The sequence below is a fragment of the Pteronotus mesoamericanus genome, unplaced genomic scaffold (assembly GCF_021234165.1).
Source record: "Pteronotus mesoamericanus isolate MK-2021 breed Mesoamerican mustached bat unplaced genomic scaffold, CSHL_Meso_final contig_33, whole genome shotgun sequence".
NCBI classification, from domain to species: domain Eukaryota; kingdom Metazoa; phylum Chordata; class Mammalia; order Chiroptera; family Mormoopidae; genus Pteronotus; species Pteronotus mesoamericanus.
Window position 1 is genome coordinate 12148811 of NW_026555135.1, and position 17151 is coordinate 12165961.

General features: G+C 39.4%; 1 protein-coding gene across 1 annotated transcript in view; it reads left to right on the plus strand.

Annotated features, from left to right (window-relative positions):
- The window catches only part of CCDC83 (coiled-coil domain containing 83), a 57229-nt gene extending 40600 nt beyond the window's left edge, over positions 1-16629 (plus strand). The window contains exons 7-10 of the mRNA XM_054576170.1: positions 5829-5950; positions 9386-9465; positions 9999-10198; positions 16468-16629. Coding sequence (XP_054432145.1) covers positions 5829-5950; positions 9386-9465; positions 9999-10198; positions 16468-16629 — 564 coding nt within the window. The remainder of the gene's footprint in view (positions 1-5828; positions 5951-9385; positions 9466-9998; positions 10199-16467) is intronic.
- The last annotated feature ends 522 nt before the right edge of the window (positions 16630-17151 follow it).

Genomic DNA, 17151 nt, shown 5'->3' on the forward strand with positions numbered 1-17151 from the left:
TGCATTTCCTTTTGCACCATCTGTTCAGATGCCTGAGGTAAAAATGTCACTGTCACCTTCCCTCCTCTTCCTTTTTCCTTGCTCCTTATTTGATCACATAGAGTCTAGGTAACAAGAAATTTAAAAATCAATATGCTTTCTATGATATTGCCAATTATTTTTCAGTTGCTTTTATAAAGTCATGGTCCATACTATTTCCAAAAACTAATCAAGATTAATCCCCAATTTTTAAACATATGTATTAATTTGAGCCACCATTAGGGAGAGAGCAGGCCGTGCAGGACAGTGGAGAAGCCCTCCCTGCACCACTGCATCTTGTGCCAGTCGAAGGGGGCCGTCAAACAAGATCCTTTTCACAAGAGGAACTTACAGACTCCCTGCTGGCCCTCAACTTGTGTTTTAGAAAGGTAATACAAAATACTGTGAAAGATTGAAATAACTTAAATCATCCAAAACGAAGGCATACATAATGAAACAGCTCTTAGCACTTGTATGGGAAAAGGACATGTACTTGTAGACAACGTTAGAGTATCAGGATTTGAAGCAGTTAAGGATGACGTTGCTGAGTGGACAAACAGCTGTTGTTAACCCTTCACCACCAGAGTGTATAAGTACTAAAACAGATGGGTGATTTACAAATCAATGGCAATATCTACGAAAGGCTGTCTTGAAGGCTTTATGGAAGCATAGGTTTTCTCCTGGCCTTTCAGCAGCCAGTGGCTGCTGTGAGACTAAAGTTGCTTGATTATTTAGCATTATAAAGAGCCCAATGGATTAAGTACAGTTAAGAAGCACTTAGAACATAAGTATCATTTACAGGCTTCAGAAGTATAGAATGCAATGTTCTCAAATCATTTCCACAACAAGCCTGAAGATAACATTGTTCTTATGGCACAAGCACTAGAGTTGTTTAGGCAGAAATTATTTCAGATACCACGAGAAGAGCAAGTTGTGGGTGATAAGGAAAGAATAAAGAAAGGTACTCAGCAGAATGTTAGCAGTTTCTTCTGTTAAAGAAAAAGTCCCCTAAAGCATTGGAAAAAGTATTTAGGCAGCAAGTGAGTCCCTTTGTATTTCCTAAAACATGTATTTCTCCTTTACATCTGGCAAAAGGTGCTCCATCCAACTTTACCTCATAGTGGCTCAGGTTACAAGGGGTGTGAAGCAGACCCAACTCCTATAGCTTCAGCAGTTAAAGCAAGGGGTGAATGCTTCGAAAAAGAAACAAACCCAGGAGTTGGAAAAGTTTGATATCAATAATCAGTCAAATTCCAGAAAATGTAAAACAAAATCTGAGAACACTCCATCATCCAAGGCTGTTGTAAATGTTCCTGAGTGAAAACAGCAGCAGAAGCTCATCAGAGTCTGAAAGTAGTAGGGATGATTCAAGTTCTTCAGATAACAGTGATTTCCAGTCAGAAATGTTACTTACAGTCACTGGACTTATATTCATTCGTTTAAAAGGAGAATTATTTTCCTTTTAAAGAGAAAGTAAAGATACAATCTTCCATGCAACATGCAATCTCTTGTTCTACTACCCTTGTTCAGCAGTCTGATGGACACCACCAAATCACCACCAGTTAGCATTTAAGCCTCGTGTTGCAGCCGGTCAAGGCCTGGCAGGTCCACTCTAGATTCAGGCAGACGGAAGAAAATGCAAGGGGCTGCGGGGAAGCTTGACATGCCTTTATTCATGGGTGGGTGAGCCATGCACGCTGCAAGCTACGTATCCTTGTCTGTGTGCCCGGTGAGAAGCCCCTAGTCCCTTAAGTAGCAGAGACAACAAAGCCAACAAAAAGCCAAAATATTGTATAACAGCATGATTCTGCACATACTAGCCCACTTCACGTTATGGGAACCGTTTATCGAACCCAGTCTCAAGGCTATGAGAATACTACTTTATCAAGCCCATTCAAGGCCATGAGACACTGCCTCCCTTAGTTAGATGAGGAAGCCAGACTGCCTCCATTTACCCTACAAGCATCAAGAATTAAAACATTTACAGAGTGTAAAAAACATTCACCTTTACAAATGCTGCCTCCTCAGGTGATTTTGAACAACACTGGAATGACCTGTGATGCATCGGTCTGGCAATGACGCAGAGGTGTTAGAATCTGAGCGTCAAGTTCCTGTGCACAAGGATATAAAGATCAAGAATACAGACTCTTGGAGAAGTGTAAGCAAACCACTCAAAACTTCAGGTGTACTGAAATCCTCAGATGAGGTCTTCGACCAATTTAGAAAAGCAGCAATAGAACAGGAAGTAAAAGTTCGAACACAGTAACTAATATGGGAACACGTGGAATAGAAAGTATCCGAAAGTACTTCAAGAAAATCAGAGGGATCCTAGCTTCACTCTAGAATTTTTGCAAAGAAGATGCAAAACAAGTACCTTGGAGAAGAGCAGAAAGAACATCAGCAGTCATTGGAAGCTCAAGATGAATGTAACACTGACTTCTCAAAAACTTTAATTTAGCAAGTGAGAATGAGCAAGAGCCAAGGAGAGAAGCAATGGCTAGTACTGCTGATATGACTCTTCAAAGCAATACTATGATGATGTTTGAAAGCAACTTTGATTAAAATTCAGTTTTTAAGTTAACCATCAACTTAAAATGAATGGTATAAAAGTTAAAATGCGTATAGTAAAATGATTGCCTTTGGACATTAAAATACCATTCTTGGGTTGTATTTTGACTTCTCTAAAATGATTAAACGATTTTCACTTAAAAAAAAGTATTAATTAAAACAAGTTAAGGTGAGCTCAATAATTTAAAAATATTAGGAAGGAATTTAGTACTTTTATTAAATCAACAGTATGATCCTAATGATAATTTAACTGTTCCAATCTTATATTTTATAAGATATCATAGATATTAGTTTTAGAGAAAATGATTATAAAAATTTATATTTGAATAAAAAGAAAGGCTGTTTTGGTGCCTTGATCCTTCCTACCAAAGCCACAAATGACATTTCATTTCATTTTATATTTTTACTTCTCATAATTCAGTGGAAATAAAAGACAGAAAATGTGTCAAGTTTAATTGAGTAATAAGCAAAAAGAGCTTAATAATAAAAGACAAATCATTTTAAGGCAATTCAATCGATTTACCTTTATTTCAATAAGTATTCATTTTAGCATTGTTAAATTCTCTCACAAAATTAATTAAAAACATTTCTGGATATAAGTTCTATCACAAGAATTGAAAACTGCCTGGATATAGACCAATCTATGCATTCTAATTAATTCATTTATTAAAGAAATTAATTTCTTTGAGGAAGGTTTTGAATGAGCAACAAGCATATTTAATAATGGAACTGAAAACATTTCTCCATGTAACTCTCTATCAACAGCAACCAAAAGCTTAGACGTCTGCATCGGCCATGAGGCGTCCTGTTGCATGACTTTCATTAGCTGGTTTTATTTAGCATGCTTATTAGGAAAATGAAGAAAATGGAAATTTCTAAGTGATTTAGACTAACTCAAATGGAAAGCCAGAAAAATTAGACAAAAGGATGCAAACAAGTTAGCAACCCAAGTTTCAAGCGTGAGGAGGCATAAAGATAACTTGGTCTTGCAGTGGAAAATTTCAAGAACATACATTTTATTCAGGATCCTAGATCCCTGACTAAATTATTAATTATTAAATTGTAACTAAATTATCAGTCTCAATTTCTTAAGTACCTTTCGTGGGTATTTGGGAAAGAGCAGGGCCAGGGAGGGAAAGGTGGCCTACTTCCTCCTTTTCACTTTCTTACCCCAGAAAATCTAAAGGTATTTAATATAGCTGTCACGTAAACTAGTTTTCATTTTCCTAACATTTCAAAAGGCTGGGGAGGAGACAGCATCTTATGAGAACTGTACTTACGACTCTAAAGGGGTAGGCGATGTCATAAGATATGCTTAGTTTGGAAGGTTGGATTTAACTCCCTAAAAGGGCCCTCGTTCCCAGGTTTGGAATGAGACCAAGAACTGTGTGTGCTGCCTCCCAAGCATGCCAAGCCCTTAGGTCAAACATTTCCAAATGTTCTATTAATTCCTTCTGTTTATAACTCTATAATTTTTCTCATCCCTTGATATTTAAAAATTATAAACTTTTCCTTAAGGCAATCAAGCTTGTAATCAAGCTTGTAATCAACTTATGAGATCCTAAAGCACTAACCCCTAGCTTTGTAATTGAGTATTATGGACCTAATGGTTTTGCTAAATTATTTAAGGCAGGTGGATAATACGTGCTCTTCCTTCTAACTCTAAGCCACCAGTGATATTTGAGTCTTTACTATGATGCTAGTATTGTTTTATATTATAATTATTTGCATGTTTAGTCCCTCAACTGGAGACTCTTTTGAGAAAAGAAGCCATGCCTAATTCACTGTTGTATCCCTTCTACATCTAGCACAGAACGTTGCCATAGTAAGAATTCAAGCATTTAATAAATGACTTACGTGATAGAGGTATGCCTGTGGTCATACGCTGAATGCTTCCAGATTCTAAAATACAATAATTAAATCTCAATTACAAACCAAAAATGTGACTCGTCTCTTCTAAGTACTCCTCGTAGTTACACTCTGGGCAACTCCTAATAAGAGATACTGCATCTAACCCCCATGCCTTTCCTGTCTCATGTTTCCTCAAGACACATTATTTTTTCCAGTTTGGAGAGGGAGAGAGGTGAGTTGAGGATCCTCTCTAGTAACATTTTTCAAGAAATTCTTCCCACTATCAAGCCTTCTTTAGACAAAAGTTATCAAAATATACTTTTTAAAAACTGATCAGAACTATATCAAGGTAACCAGCAAATTTTGCTCATATTTGACTTAGCTGTACTTCTTAATGTTAATTAAACCTGTATATCAATGACCTCCCATCACCTGCAAGACAAGAGCCAGACTTCTTAGCATTATTTGTCTCTTCCTTCATTGTCCAGTTCCTCCCCTACATCTCCAGATTCCCACTTTGTATCAAGCCATACAAAAATAATTGTGCCTTTACACATGTAGTTCCTTCTGCCTAGAACGTACACTCTCCTCTCTGCCTAGGTAAATGCTACATGGCCTCCAAGATCCGTTAATTCTCCCTTACTACCCCCACCCCTGACACCTGGCAGACATAGGCTCAACCTGTGTTTCCTCCCACAGCACCTGGACAGCTTCCTATGGTTTTCTCACACTCTCTTTTGTTTTTATCACCATCTTTCTCACTAGGCTAAGAGACACTGAAACGCTATTTTATCTTGTTGATACTTTTTCCCAAAGTATACTACAGTTTTTGGCACATAGTAGGCATAGGGTACAATTGAATGAATGAACGAATGAATGAACAATATTTCACCTACCTGATACTTCTCAGAAGAGCCTCAGCACTAAAAGAAAATAAAATTATATTATAGAGGCTGATAGAAAGGGCTCTAGGCCTATACTTTTTTTAATGCCTTAATTTACTTTTTTCCTCAGTATTATTAGTTTTTGTGTTGTTTATAATTAACCTTATAAAGATCCTCATTTAGCTTATACCATATGATAAGTTAATTAATCTTATTTTCTAATTTATCTCTGCCTATAGCCTTGTCTATACATCCTGTGGTGTTTTTAGAAAGTAGGAAAGGACAACTCCTGCCATTCTCAGTAGTAACTGCCTAACCCTACAAACAAGTTCTGCAAATGACCTGGAAAAGAGTCACACCCATTCCGTTCTAGAGAAGAACAAAGCAAACCCAGTGGTAAATAATGCAGGATAGGTCTTCCTCTCAGGCAAAAACACTTTTAGGAGCTGAATTTCTTATAGAAGACTAAACAAGTACTAACCATCCACTCTCTTCTTCTGAGAACAGATTGCAAATCATAGGAAGGAAGTTGAAATAATGGAAAAAGCTATTCATGAATTGGAGGAAGAAAATTTGGTGCTCATTGATCAACTATTCAACTGTAGACTTGTGGATCTCAAAATACCCAGGTGAAACTTATTAACATATCTAGAAAGTATTTTGTAAACATTTGTATCTGTAAAAATCTGTTTTTAAGGATGATTTAATTCTTTCATGCTCCAGCCTAATTGCAGTAGTTGAAAAGAAAGGAACCCACAAAATGTCCATGGTGAAGGTGTATTATTAATGCAATCCACCTTTGGTACAATGCAAACTTTGAGTTGCTTTTTTCTAGCAATACACTGCAGTCATAATAGCCAACACTTGCTATGAATGTCACAAGTGGTGACCTTCAGAAGCCTCCAGGCCAGAAGGGAATATGGGCATCAAAATAAATGCAGAACAGTACTGCAGAAGGTGTAGGAGGTACGGAGCTTGCACAAAAGGAGTGATCAATTTTGTGGCACCTTCTTGGAAGTGTTCTGAGTTTCTAGTTACCTTGCAGAATATAGAATCATTTCCTTTTGTAGTTAATGGAAGAGTCAAACTACTTTCTAGGCAGAGAAAATAGCCTGGCGTTCCAAGTCACATCTATGCCTACACAAGAGAAACCACATGTGTACATGGCTTTGTATCATAGGTTTTTTTCTTACCCAACAAAGAAGTCTTTATATACCAATTTTGTTGCAAAAATAGGGCCCTAAAATATGATGGAATTAAAACTCAAAGTGGCATTCATAATTTGGACAAGTAGTGAAAATAAGAAATAATCTAAACAGTAGCATGTTTAAGTGGGGGGGGGGGATAAATCACACAAATGTAGGGTGCACATGTGCAAGATGGGAGAGAAATGTCCACATCTAGGAATGAAAGCAAAGAAGTTCAACACAATGGAAGGGCCAGGAACACATTTCCACCCAAGCAGTTCCTGTTGCTAGTGTGACATGGAAAAATACTATTTGAGTCACAATAAAGTATTGTTTACAAACTTCCTAATGTGTTCCAAGAAGGGTGGATGCATATAAGTTGTAGGGGTTTTGTTTGGTGGGTTAAGGGGTAGGTGTCAAGATATAAGACTGGAGAAATAGGCAGATAGTACACTCACTTCACAGGGTGAAACTGGGTGGAGCAAGATAAAGAAAGATGCTACCTGCCTCCCTTCCACAATTTATGTGTTGCCCTACAGAGGTAAATACCATTGCAGATGATGTCGACAGTCAGGCTGAATGAACCGTTTGATTGGTGGACTCCTGTATCTCCAGACTCTTAAGCTGATGCCTTTGAGGGCCCCTAGGAGGTGGAGCCTCACTGACCCTTGCCTGCCCTCCTCTCTATGATCAGGTCCACCCTCCTGCCCTGCCTCTAATCCTTGCTCTCTGCCCTAACTGTGCCCTTCTGTGTAGCCATGTCTAACCTCTGCCAGCTCTTGCTAGTGTTGTGGCTTCTAACCACTGCTCCACCTCCCATCCACTGCCCTCTTCTCTGGACCAGCAAAACCTTAGGAAAGAGCTACCCTGTAAACTGCCAGCCCTGCTTCCTTCTTCAGTCCACTCAGTCCGGTGTGCCTGATTTGGTGCTGACGAGGATATAAAGTGCTAATAACAAAGGGGAATTCTTTCATTGGCCAAAGAAAAGGTGTCAATGACAGGAAAGGAAATAAGAAACTTTTAATGGGACATTTCATTACGTTGTTTTCTGTGTCATATGCAGTTTTACCCTATTCTTTGTCTTCCCCACAAAAATCTTCAGTAAAATCCATATTATTCATCAGTGCTCTGTGGTTTGGTTTTCTTTGGGGAGAGACATGAATGCTTAGTCTTGCTTCAGAATTGGGAGAAATTAAATCTATATCTGTCTAAAGAAAAAGGAACAGCATGGGAGACATTTGTAAGAACTGGGGTAGGTGCCCAGGACATGCTGCCATTGCACCCTGAACTCTTCCTCTGTACCCAGCATTTAATCACACCAGTGATTACTTATTGAATGTCTGCTTTCTTGCTAGGCAGTAAACTCCTTGGGGCAACTTTTTAGAACATTTTAGAAAAATCTCCATAAAGAAACAGAGGAAAGTGTAAACTGTCAATTATCAGTGACACTTCGTACCCAGAGGAAAACTTTAAATATATTCAGGAGCTACCAATGTACCCATTTTCAAGTCAAAGGAATATAATATGTATTGTATATTTTATAGCAATTGCCCTTTCCATCTCTTTTGTTGAGAATTCAGTTCTGTGTAATACTAGCAGGGTGCTGAGAAATAGACATTAACTGTCCTCAGTGGACATATGAAAAGTTCTATTTTCTTATTTGGATGAAGAATGGGTATTCTAGCTAATAGAGTTATTACTACATTTCTCATCCAGAGCTCCCCTGACATTTTCCCTTCACAGCTCACACAGAATATCATAGCATTTGCCTGCTTCATTAGATGAAGTGAATGTCAGCCAGAGGTGACTGCCCAGGAACTCAGGTGTCACAGGGTTGAGGCTAAGTGTGCTAACACCTACGAATCTATCTAACACTAACTTCATACATACTAACATTCTTTAAAGAATTTTCTATATTGTTAAATATCAGCCACTGCTGCCCTATGGCTGTACATAAGTGACAATAACCTAATGATTAAGAGAGAAACCAGATTTATGAAGGTTATGGCATTCACTATGATCTCAATTATTCAAAACGGTAAAACCAGAAGAGAATTCTGCGGCCTCTTCTGGTCTACCTGCAGACCAGAGCTACATAGGAAACTAACCTTTACAAAGTTAAACCCTAAGAAGGTTTTACAGGTACAGATATTTTATGTAATAGTTGCATTATTTTCTGGAGACTTAAGCATTTTGAATGGTGTTTTATTTGTGCCCTTTAAATAACTGCCAGGTGTAAACCAGAGGATTCACTTTGGTGCTGAGCTGCTAAACATGAGGAGTTGTTTACATATAATCGAGGGCCCAACTGCTTTACGCTGTCTTCAGGCCAAACTCATGGAAATGCCATACAGAGCTTTGAAGGCATTCTGTTTTCTGATTGAAAATTCAGTGGGGCTCTGCAAAGGGGAGCAAGGAGCTGCAGCAGCAGACAGAGCTCATCAGGCTCGCAGCTGACACGCCGCTCAGGGAGAGTCGGAACCTAGATGTCATCTTGGATTCCTACTGCTCGCTCTTTCTCTTTTTCTCTTTATTTTAAAACCATCCCATGAAGGCCACTAACATTTCTCACCTGGATTACTACAACAGCGACCTACCTGGTGTCATGCTCACTCTCATTTATGAGATTTTACATGTGTTATTCCCTTATCATGGAATGCCCTTCCTTCACCCCAAGACCCATCATGGCACTAACCATCACCGTGAAATACTGAAAGCCTGGCTGCCACCCCACTGGGCCTTATCCTCCTTGGGGGTACAAACTGCATCTCATTTTCATTCATGTGTCTCTAGCACTTAGAAGAGAGCTAGACACTAGTGAGCCAGTAGCACAGTATTTGTTGATTGAAAGACCGCTTTTCTTATTTATTCTTTTAGGCAACTATATCTTACCCAAGCTGCTGGACAGGAAGTGCCACCTGAAGAAATGTCTGTGGGGTTGCCGGAAATACGTATAGGTATTATTTTACTGTAATGGTGATTTTATAAAAATTAACACTTATTGAACATCTATTATCCAACCTCATATCCAAGAGCTCTGCAGGAAATAGATACACACCAACTCCTCCATATTCCTCCTCTTCTTACAGCACTTGCCCTAACCTGTCTCCTTTCTCTAGTCCTATTTTCAAATCAAAGTCACCATGCTTCACAGCGAATTAAATAGATACTGTTGGAAAGGGATGCTGTATTTTCTACACTAGTGTGGTTTCCAATTTAGCCGACCAACCAAAATACCAACACACACAAAGTTTCCCGTGATCACTGTAACTTACTTGCCAATAGAAGGAAATACAACTTAGGCAGAGTTTCTGAAAATGGGGCTCACTCTAAATTTAATGCATAGATTCTACATTTCTAATTCTCAAATTCTTCTGTTATAGGAGGTTCTCAAAGGTCTTTCAAATTAAAAACGTGACAAAGTATATATTGTATTTTTATTTTTATCTGTCCAAAATATACATAATTAATTTATTTTCATTCATCCCAGAAAAGTCCAAATTGGAGCCCATAGAAGCAGAAAGTAGAGACATGATGAGCTCACCAGTTAAGATCAGTGCTTTACATCTGAGTCCTGAGGATAGCATCAGGTCTGACCAGTGTCTGGAGACAGATCGAGTTAACTCATGTACAGAGTTTGGGGTCTCTGATATGAAATACTTACTATATGAGGATGAGCAGGATTTCAAGGTAAGATTCAGGAGTAAACAACTTTGACTACTAAGATAATGCTGTTCTGTTAATGGAAAAAACTAGCCTAAAATATGTATATTGAAAAAATCCTATTTACAGTTCTTAGTAAAATTTGTTCACCATTCACATCTCTTATTGGATACCATTTTTATCCCTGCCCAATTTGCTACCTATACTCATTTATAGACCTCGATTACTAGTATACCATGTAAGTTATCTAATGCTCCATAACAAAGTACCTCCAGGCTTAGTGGCTTTTAACAATAATCACTTATTTTCTTTCCAGGCTTCTCTTAGTTAGGACATCAGGAAGGGCCCCACTGGACAGTCCTCACTTGGACTCTGAGGCAGTTGCAGTCATATGTTGACTGGAGCCGCCGTCATCTGAAGGCTTGGTGGGGGCAGGAGGACCCATTTCCAAGGTGGCTCACTCACATGGCTGGCAGGTTGATGCTGGCTAAGCCAGGGGCCTCACTTCCTCTTCACATGGGCCTTATTACAAGGCACTCTTATTGTCCCTTTGTTATGGTGTCTGGCTTCTCCAAGAACAGCCAGTCCCAAAGACTAATATGAAAGCTGCAATGTTCTGAATGACTTAGCCTTGGAAATCATAGACCACCCCTTCCCTCACAATCTATTGGTCGATGTAGTTATAAAGTTCCACCCAGGTGGTGGAAATGTAGCTTGTACATCTTGAAAGAGGAAAGTTGGCATCACATTGTCACAAAACCATGCAAGATAAGATATATATTAGTATGGACATCCTTGGAAAGTATAAACTGTCATATATACCATTATATAAAACCTGGAGTATTCTAGCCTTTTTATTTTAAAAGCTTTTTGTACATTCCACCTTCTCTCTCCAAGCACCATTTCCTATGGACCAAGGAAGCCAAAGGCCATAAATGAAGTTCACCCCACAGGGCGTGAGATTCCGTCTTTTTAGTTTGAACCTCCGTTTCACAGCCCCCTTCTTCATACGAGGTCTGACAGTGGTCATGGGGTTTGACATCTCCTCAGCTGTCCCTCCCTAATCTAAGTTCAGGTTTTTGACATGAGACTCCGGGACGCTTCCCTTTGGGTTTAAAATAGCTCTGAGGCTGCTTACTGCCCTCAGCTTCTTGGCCTTTGGCCGCATAGTCGCGCCTTTTGGATTGACTTCTAAAGGCTCTTTTTGCCTAAGAAAGAAGCCCAGAAGAGGAGGAAAAGGAAAGAAAGAGAGTTCATCATTGGCCCCCTCGCAGGGATGGCTGTCATTCCAGGATGTGACCATTTAATTCTCTCAAAAAAAGTGGGAATGCTTAAGCTGAGGTCAGAGGGCCTTGTACCTGAACCTAATGTTGGAGAACTATAGGAACCTGCCCTCCCTGCAATTTGTGTTGAGATCCAGTGACAAGAGTGCAAGTAATTTGAAACTTGAGCAAAAGAAGCACAAATTTTGAATACAAAAGAGGAGTCTTAGCCTAAAAAGTTTGTACCAAAATTGTTAAAGTTCAACTTCCAGTCAAAATGGTGGCATAGGTAAACGCAGCTTGATTCCTTTCACGATCACATCAAAACTGCAACTAAATTATAGAATGACCATCAATCAGGACCATCAGAAATTGAGTTAAATGGAAGTCTGACAACCATAAAATTAAAGAAACCACGTCCATCCAGACTGGTAGGAGGGGCAGAGACATGGAACAGGCTGGTACCACATCCACATGTGGTAGATAAAAATTCAGAAGAGATACCTTGGGAATGAGGGGTCCTGGACACACACCAGGCCACCCAGCCCAGGATTCCAGTGTCAGGAAGATAAATCCCATAACCTCTGGCTGAAAAAACCAGTGGGGTTCGAGTCAGTGGAAGAAACTTCTGGAGTCTGAAGCAGTTCCTCTTAAAAAACCCACACATGAACTTATTCAGACTCACTCCCTCTGAGCGGTAGCACCAGTGGCATATGGAGAAGAACTGAAGCCTCTGGCATCAAGGCAAGAGATGAGGGGCATCTTTCTCCCAGACAGAAAGGCAGGCAGAGGCCATTGTCCCTTTTCTGAACCCTCCACTCACAGAGCCACAGAGCTGGCAGGTGGTTGCCGTATCTGAGACTCCATCACCCAGGCCAACACTGTATGCCTCACCCTGGAGATCCCCTGAGGCTCTGTCCCACCCAAATTACAGCTGTTAACAGTGGTTTTTCCATATGAGTGGCTGGTCTTGGCAAGAGGATTCACAAATCCTCTTGCTTAAATCCTCTCAAGCAAGCAACAGCTGGCCTCAGTGAGCCCGGAGCCCCTGTACCTCTTGCTAAGTGGCCCCAGTGATGGCACCTGCAGCAACTGGCCTAGATGCACAGCTTGGCCTTGCCTGGAAATCTCCAAGCCCAGCACAAGTAACAGCTATCTGAGATCGCTTTGTAGCTGAGGCAGGGTGGCCCCAGACAAAGTACAGGTCAGGGCTGACCTTGGCCTGCACCACCCAGGAAACCCCAGAGCCTGCACACCCAGTGGACAGCTACAGACCATGACATAGCACCACCACCCTGCCCCTGCACAGCTGATCCTCCGTGGAGGGCAGAGGTTGACAGTCATTGGTCATGGCCAATCCTTGTAAGTGACTAGCCTAGGTAAATCCCTTCCATTGAGTTGCCAAAAACAACCAAGGTTCAACTACAAGAGGAGGGCATGCTCAGCCCACATGAAGGGTGCACCTCAAGTACACAGCTTGGGTGATAGGGGAGGCCGTGCAACCAGACCCTACAGGACACCTACTACATTAGGCCATGCAACCAAGACAGGAGTCATAGCAGCTCAACCTAATACATAGAAACAAACACAAGGAGGCTGCCAAATGAAGAGACAAAGGAACATGGCCCAAATGAAATAACAGATCAAAACTCCAGAAAAAAGAACTAAGTGAAATGAAGATAAGCAATCTATCAGATTCAGAGTTCAAAACACCATTTATAAGGGTGCTCAAGGAGCTTAGTAAGGACCTCAACAGCATAAAAAAGATCCAGTCAGAAATGAAGGATACACTAATTGAAATAAAGAACAATACAGGGAAACACAGTGGAAGGAATGAGGCCAAAAATCAAATCAATGATTTTGAACATAAGGAAGCAAGACAAAACAAAACAAAACAAAACAAAAAAACAATCAGAACAACAAGAAGAATAAAGAATCCAAAAAATAAGGATAGTGTAAGCAGCCTGTGAGACAACTTCAAGTATTCCAACATTTGCATCATAAGGTTGCCTGAAGGAGAAGAGAAAGAGCAAGAAATTGGAAATGTTTTTGAAAAAATAATGAAAGAAAACTTCCCTCATTTGGTGAAGGAAAAAGATATGCAAGTCCAGGAAGTACAGAGAGTCCCAGACAAGATGGATGCTAAGAGGCCCATTCCAAGACACATCATTATTAGAATGCCAAAGGTTAAATATGAAGAGAGAATCTTAAAAGCAGCCAGAGAAAAGAAGTTAGTTACCTACAGGGGAGTTCCCATGAGACTGTCAGCTGATTTCTCAAAAGAAACTTTTCAGCCTAGAAGGGATTGGCAGGAAATATTCAAAGTCATTAAAAACAGGGACCTAGAGTCAAGATTGCCCTAGCCAGCAAAGATATCATTTAGGATCAAAGGGAAGATAAAGAGCTTCCCAGACAAGAAAAAGCTAAAGAAGTTCATCATCACCAAACCATTACATGAAATGTTTAAGGGACTTATTTAAGAAAAAGAAGATCAAAACTATGAACATTAAAATGGCAACAAACTCACAACGATCAACAACTGAATCTAAAAACAAAAACAAAAACAAACAAAAACTAAGCAAAAACTAGAACAGGAACAGAATTATAGATATGGAGATCATTTGGAGGGATATCAGCTGGGAGGGGGAAGGTGAGGAATGGGGGAAAAGTTGCAGGGATTAACAAGCATAATTGGTAGGTTAAAGGGACTTATTTAAGAAAAAGAAGATAAAAACAATGAACAATCAAATGGTAAAAAAAATACATATCTATCAACAATTGAATCTTGAGAACAAACTAAGCAAACAAGAACAGAGACAGAATCCTGGATATGAGGAAGGTTTTCATGTTTGCCTGATGAGATGGGGTGTGGGGGAATGGCTGAAAAGGTAAGGGGATTAAGAAGTACAAATAGGTAGTTACAAAATAGCCATAAGGATGTAAAGTACAGTATAGGAAATGAAACAGCCAAAGAACTTATGCACATGACCCATGGACATGAAAAATGGTGTGGGGATTGCCTGAGGGAGCGGGGGTACTGGGTGGTGGGGGCACATAGGGTAAAATTGGGACAACTCTAATAGCATAATCAATAAAATATAATTTTAAAAATTGTTTAAAAATAAAACCTTTTGGTACATTCCAATTACTCTCACATCAACCCTTTGCTATTTCCCTTCCTGGTACTACCAATAACAAAAAGTTCTCCTACAACCTAAAGTCGTATAGGAGAAAGTGATATAAGAAAGCAGAATAAACAGGATAAATCAACAAAAATCATTTTAACTAACAACAATTCAGTCTTGCTACCATCAAGTGACACCATTTAAAGACTAAAGCATTCCCTACAGCATTCTAGTCCCTATAGCATTCAAATACCCCCATGAGTATCCTGGAATCATGACACCTAGTATATTATGATGACCTCAGGTGAGTGGACGATTGTCTACCAGGTTCCAAAATTGGGTACCATTTGCTTGAATGAAAGACTTTCTTACTTACCATGTAAGTTTTTGATGTGGTGGAAATGAAATTATGTATGTTATGGACTGAAAACATGTCTTTCTGCCTTTTCCTGTCCCCATTCATATGTTGAAGCCCTAATACCCAATGTGACTATAACTGGAGATAGATTCTTTAGGCGATAACATAGGTTAGATGAGGTCATAAAGATAAGGCCCTAATGGTAGTGTCTGTGGCCTTAGAAGATTAGGCTCTACCTGTGCAGACAACCATGAGACAGGAGCCATTTGTAAGCCAGAAAGAGAGCTCTCACCAGAACCCAATAATGCTAGCACCTGATCTTGAACTTTCCAGCCTCCAAAACTGTAGGGAGTGAATTTCTGTTGTTTAAGCCATTTAGTCTATGGCATTTTGTTATGATAGTCTGAGCAAACTAACACGGTGTATTAGGATTCTAAAATATGTGGTAGATGTCTATCAATTTGCTTTTCTCCCCTCATTTACTATAGTTCCATAATTATATATTTCAAAAACTAAGTGCAGTTATATGCATTTTTGAGTAATAAAACATTGACTTTTTTCATTCTTTGATATTCAAAAATTCTAATAAATGTTTATTGAGAACCCCATGACATTCCAGGTACTTGTTAGATGCTTGGGAATTTAAGGGGGTGAACAGGAAGAAAAGACATCTCTAAGATGCCAATATGTGAGGCCCTGCCCTCAAATTACTTACATGCTAATAAAAGACATAAGGAAACCATCAATTACTGTGCAAGAGGAATGTACCACCTCTGTCTGTCTGCCTGACCAGTCTGTGAGCTTATCATTGCACGCCAGTACTTGATACACAGCTTGGCACGTAGTGGGATCTCAGGAAAGGTTTGTTGAATTGTTGAAGGAACTCAAAAGAAAACATTACGACTTGGGAAGGCTCCCAAGAGGAAGGCATATTAGGGAGGGCCTGAGCTATTTCAACCTAGTTTGAGGGTGGCTGTGCAATTTCATATAAAATAGACTTTTAATTCTGTTTGTTGATATCAAACTACAGTTAGTTTGGCAGAATATTGTAAGTTTTATTTATATAGTAGTCAAGGGCCCTTGAAAAGTGCAAAATTGATAAGAATTTGCCCAATATTAGAATATTAATAGTCAAAGTGATGTTTGAGGGTATTTCCCTTTGTTCTTCAATAATATAGAAAACTCTGCTGTGGTTATATCCTATACATAGCCAACACTTCCTTTTACCCATTAAAGAGCTTACAGAGGCTACATCTCCCTACTCCAGCGGGTGCCCTTCCGCCTGGCCCCCTGAAAGACAAACCTGCCAGACCTTCTGCCTGCTCTTTGGGAGATCTTGCCTACTATGCCCCACCGAGTATATAAGTTTATGGAATGGTGTTTTTTATTTTTAGAAGTTCTCATATTTCACATGTTATACAGCATTCAGGCAATTAAGAGGGAAATTAAATCTGTCAGATAAAGGAAACCTTATCTGCTAAAGGAAACCTTATTCAGCGGGTAACTTGCTAAACAGCCTCTCCTATTCTCTTCTGTATCTGTTCACCACAGAGTTATACAAAGTTGGGCCCCCTGCAAGTGAAGCTCATGCGTGTGGAGAGCAAGAAGATGCCAATTCATTTTCAAGAGAAGGAAGCTCCAGTCAAATTCAATGAAGATGTCAGGAGCCCAGAAAGCCACATCACGTATAAAATGATGAAGTCTTTTCTCTAAGACTGAAAGTTGCAAACTGAAAACAACAACTTTTCCTTATAAATTTTCTTTGGGATCTCAAATATATCAGTTGCTCACTTTATTTATACTCTGGTCTGTTTTTAAACAAGTAGTTATTTCTAAAGGTCATAATTATATGTAAAATCAAAGTTCCAAGTATTCAGCTATCCATTTACTTACATGGCATGAGTGACAAAAATGAAAGTACAACATATATTGCTATATTCAAATAATCAGAAGCATGACATTGGGCCCAAGATGGTCTTGAGGCTCCTTACCACTTATAAGTTCATAGATTAATCTATGATTCCAATAATTTGATTAGAAATTTTCCAAAGAAACATGTAGAGGTTTGCATAGCACTAACTACACATCTTTCTTCTGATGGTGCTAAATGGTAGCTAGCCATTCCACAATTTAAGCCTACTCTTCTTTAACCTTCCACTATTTATAATGAATATAAAGCATTTTACAAACAAATAAATTTGAGGGTGGTAGTTTGTTGCATCAAAATATTCCACC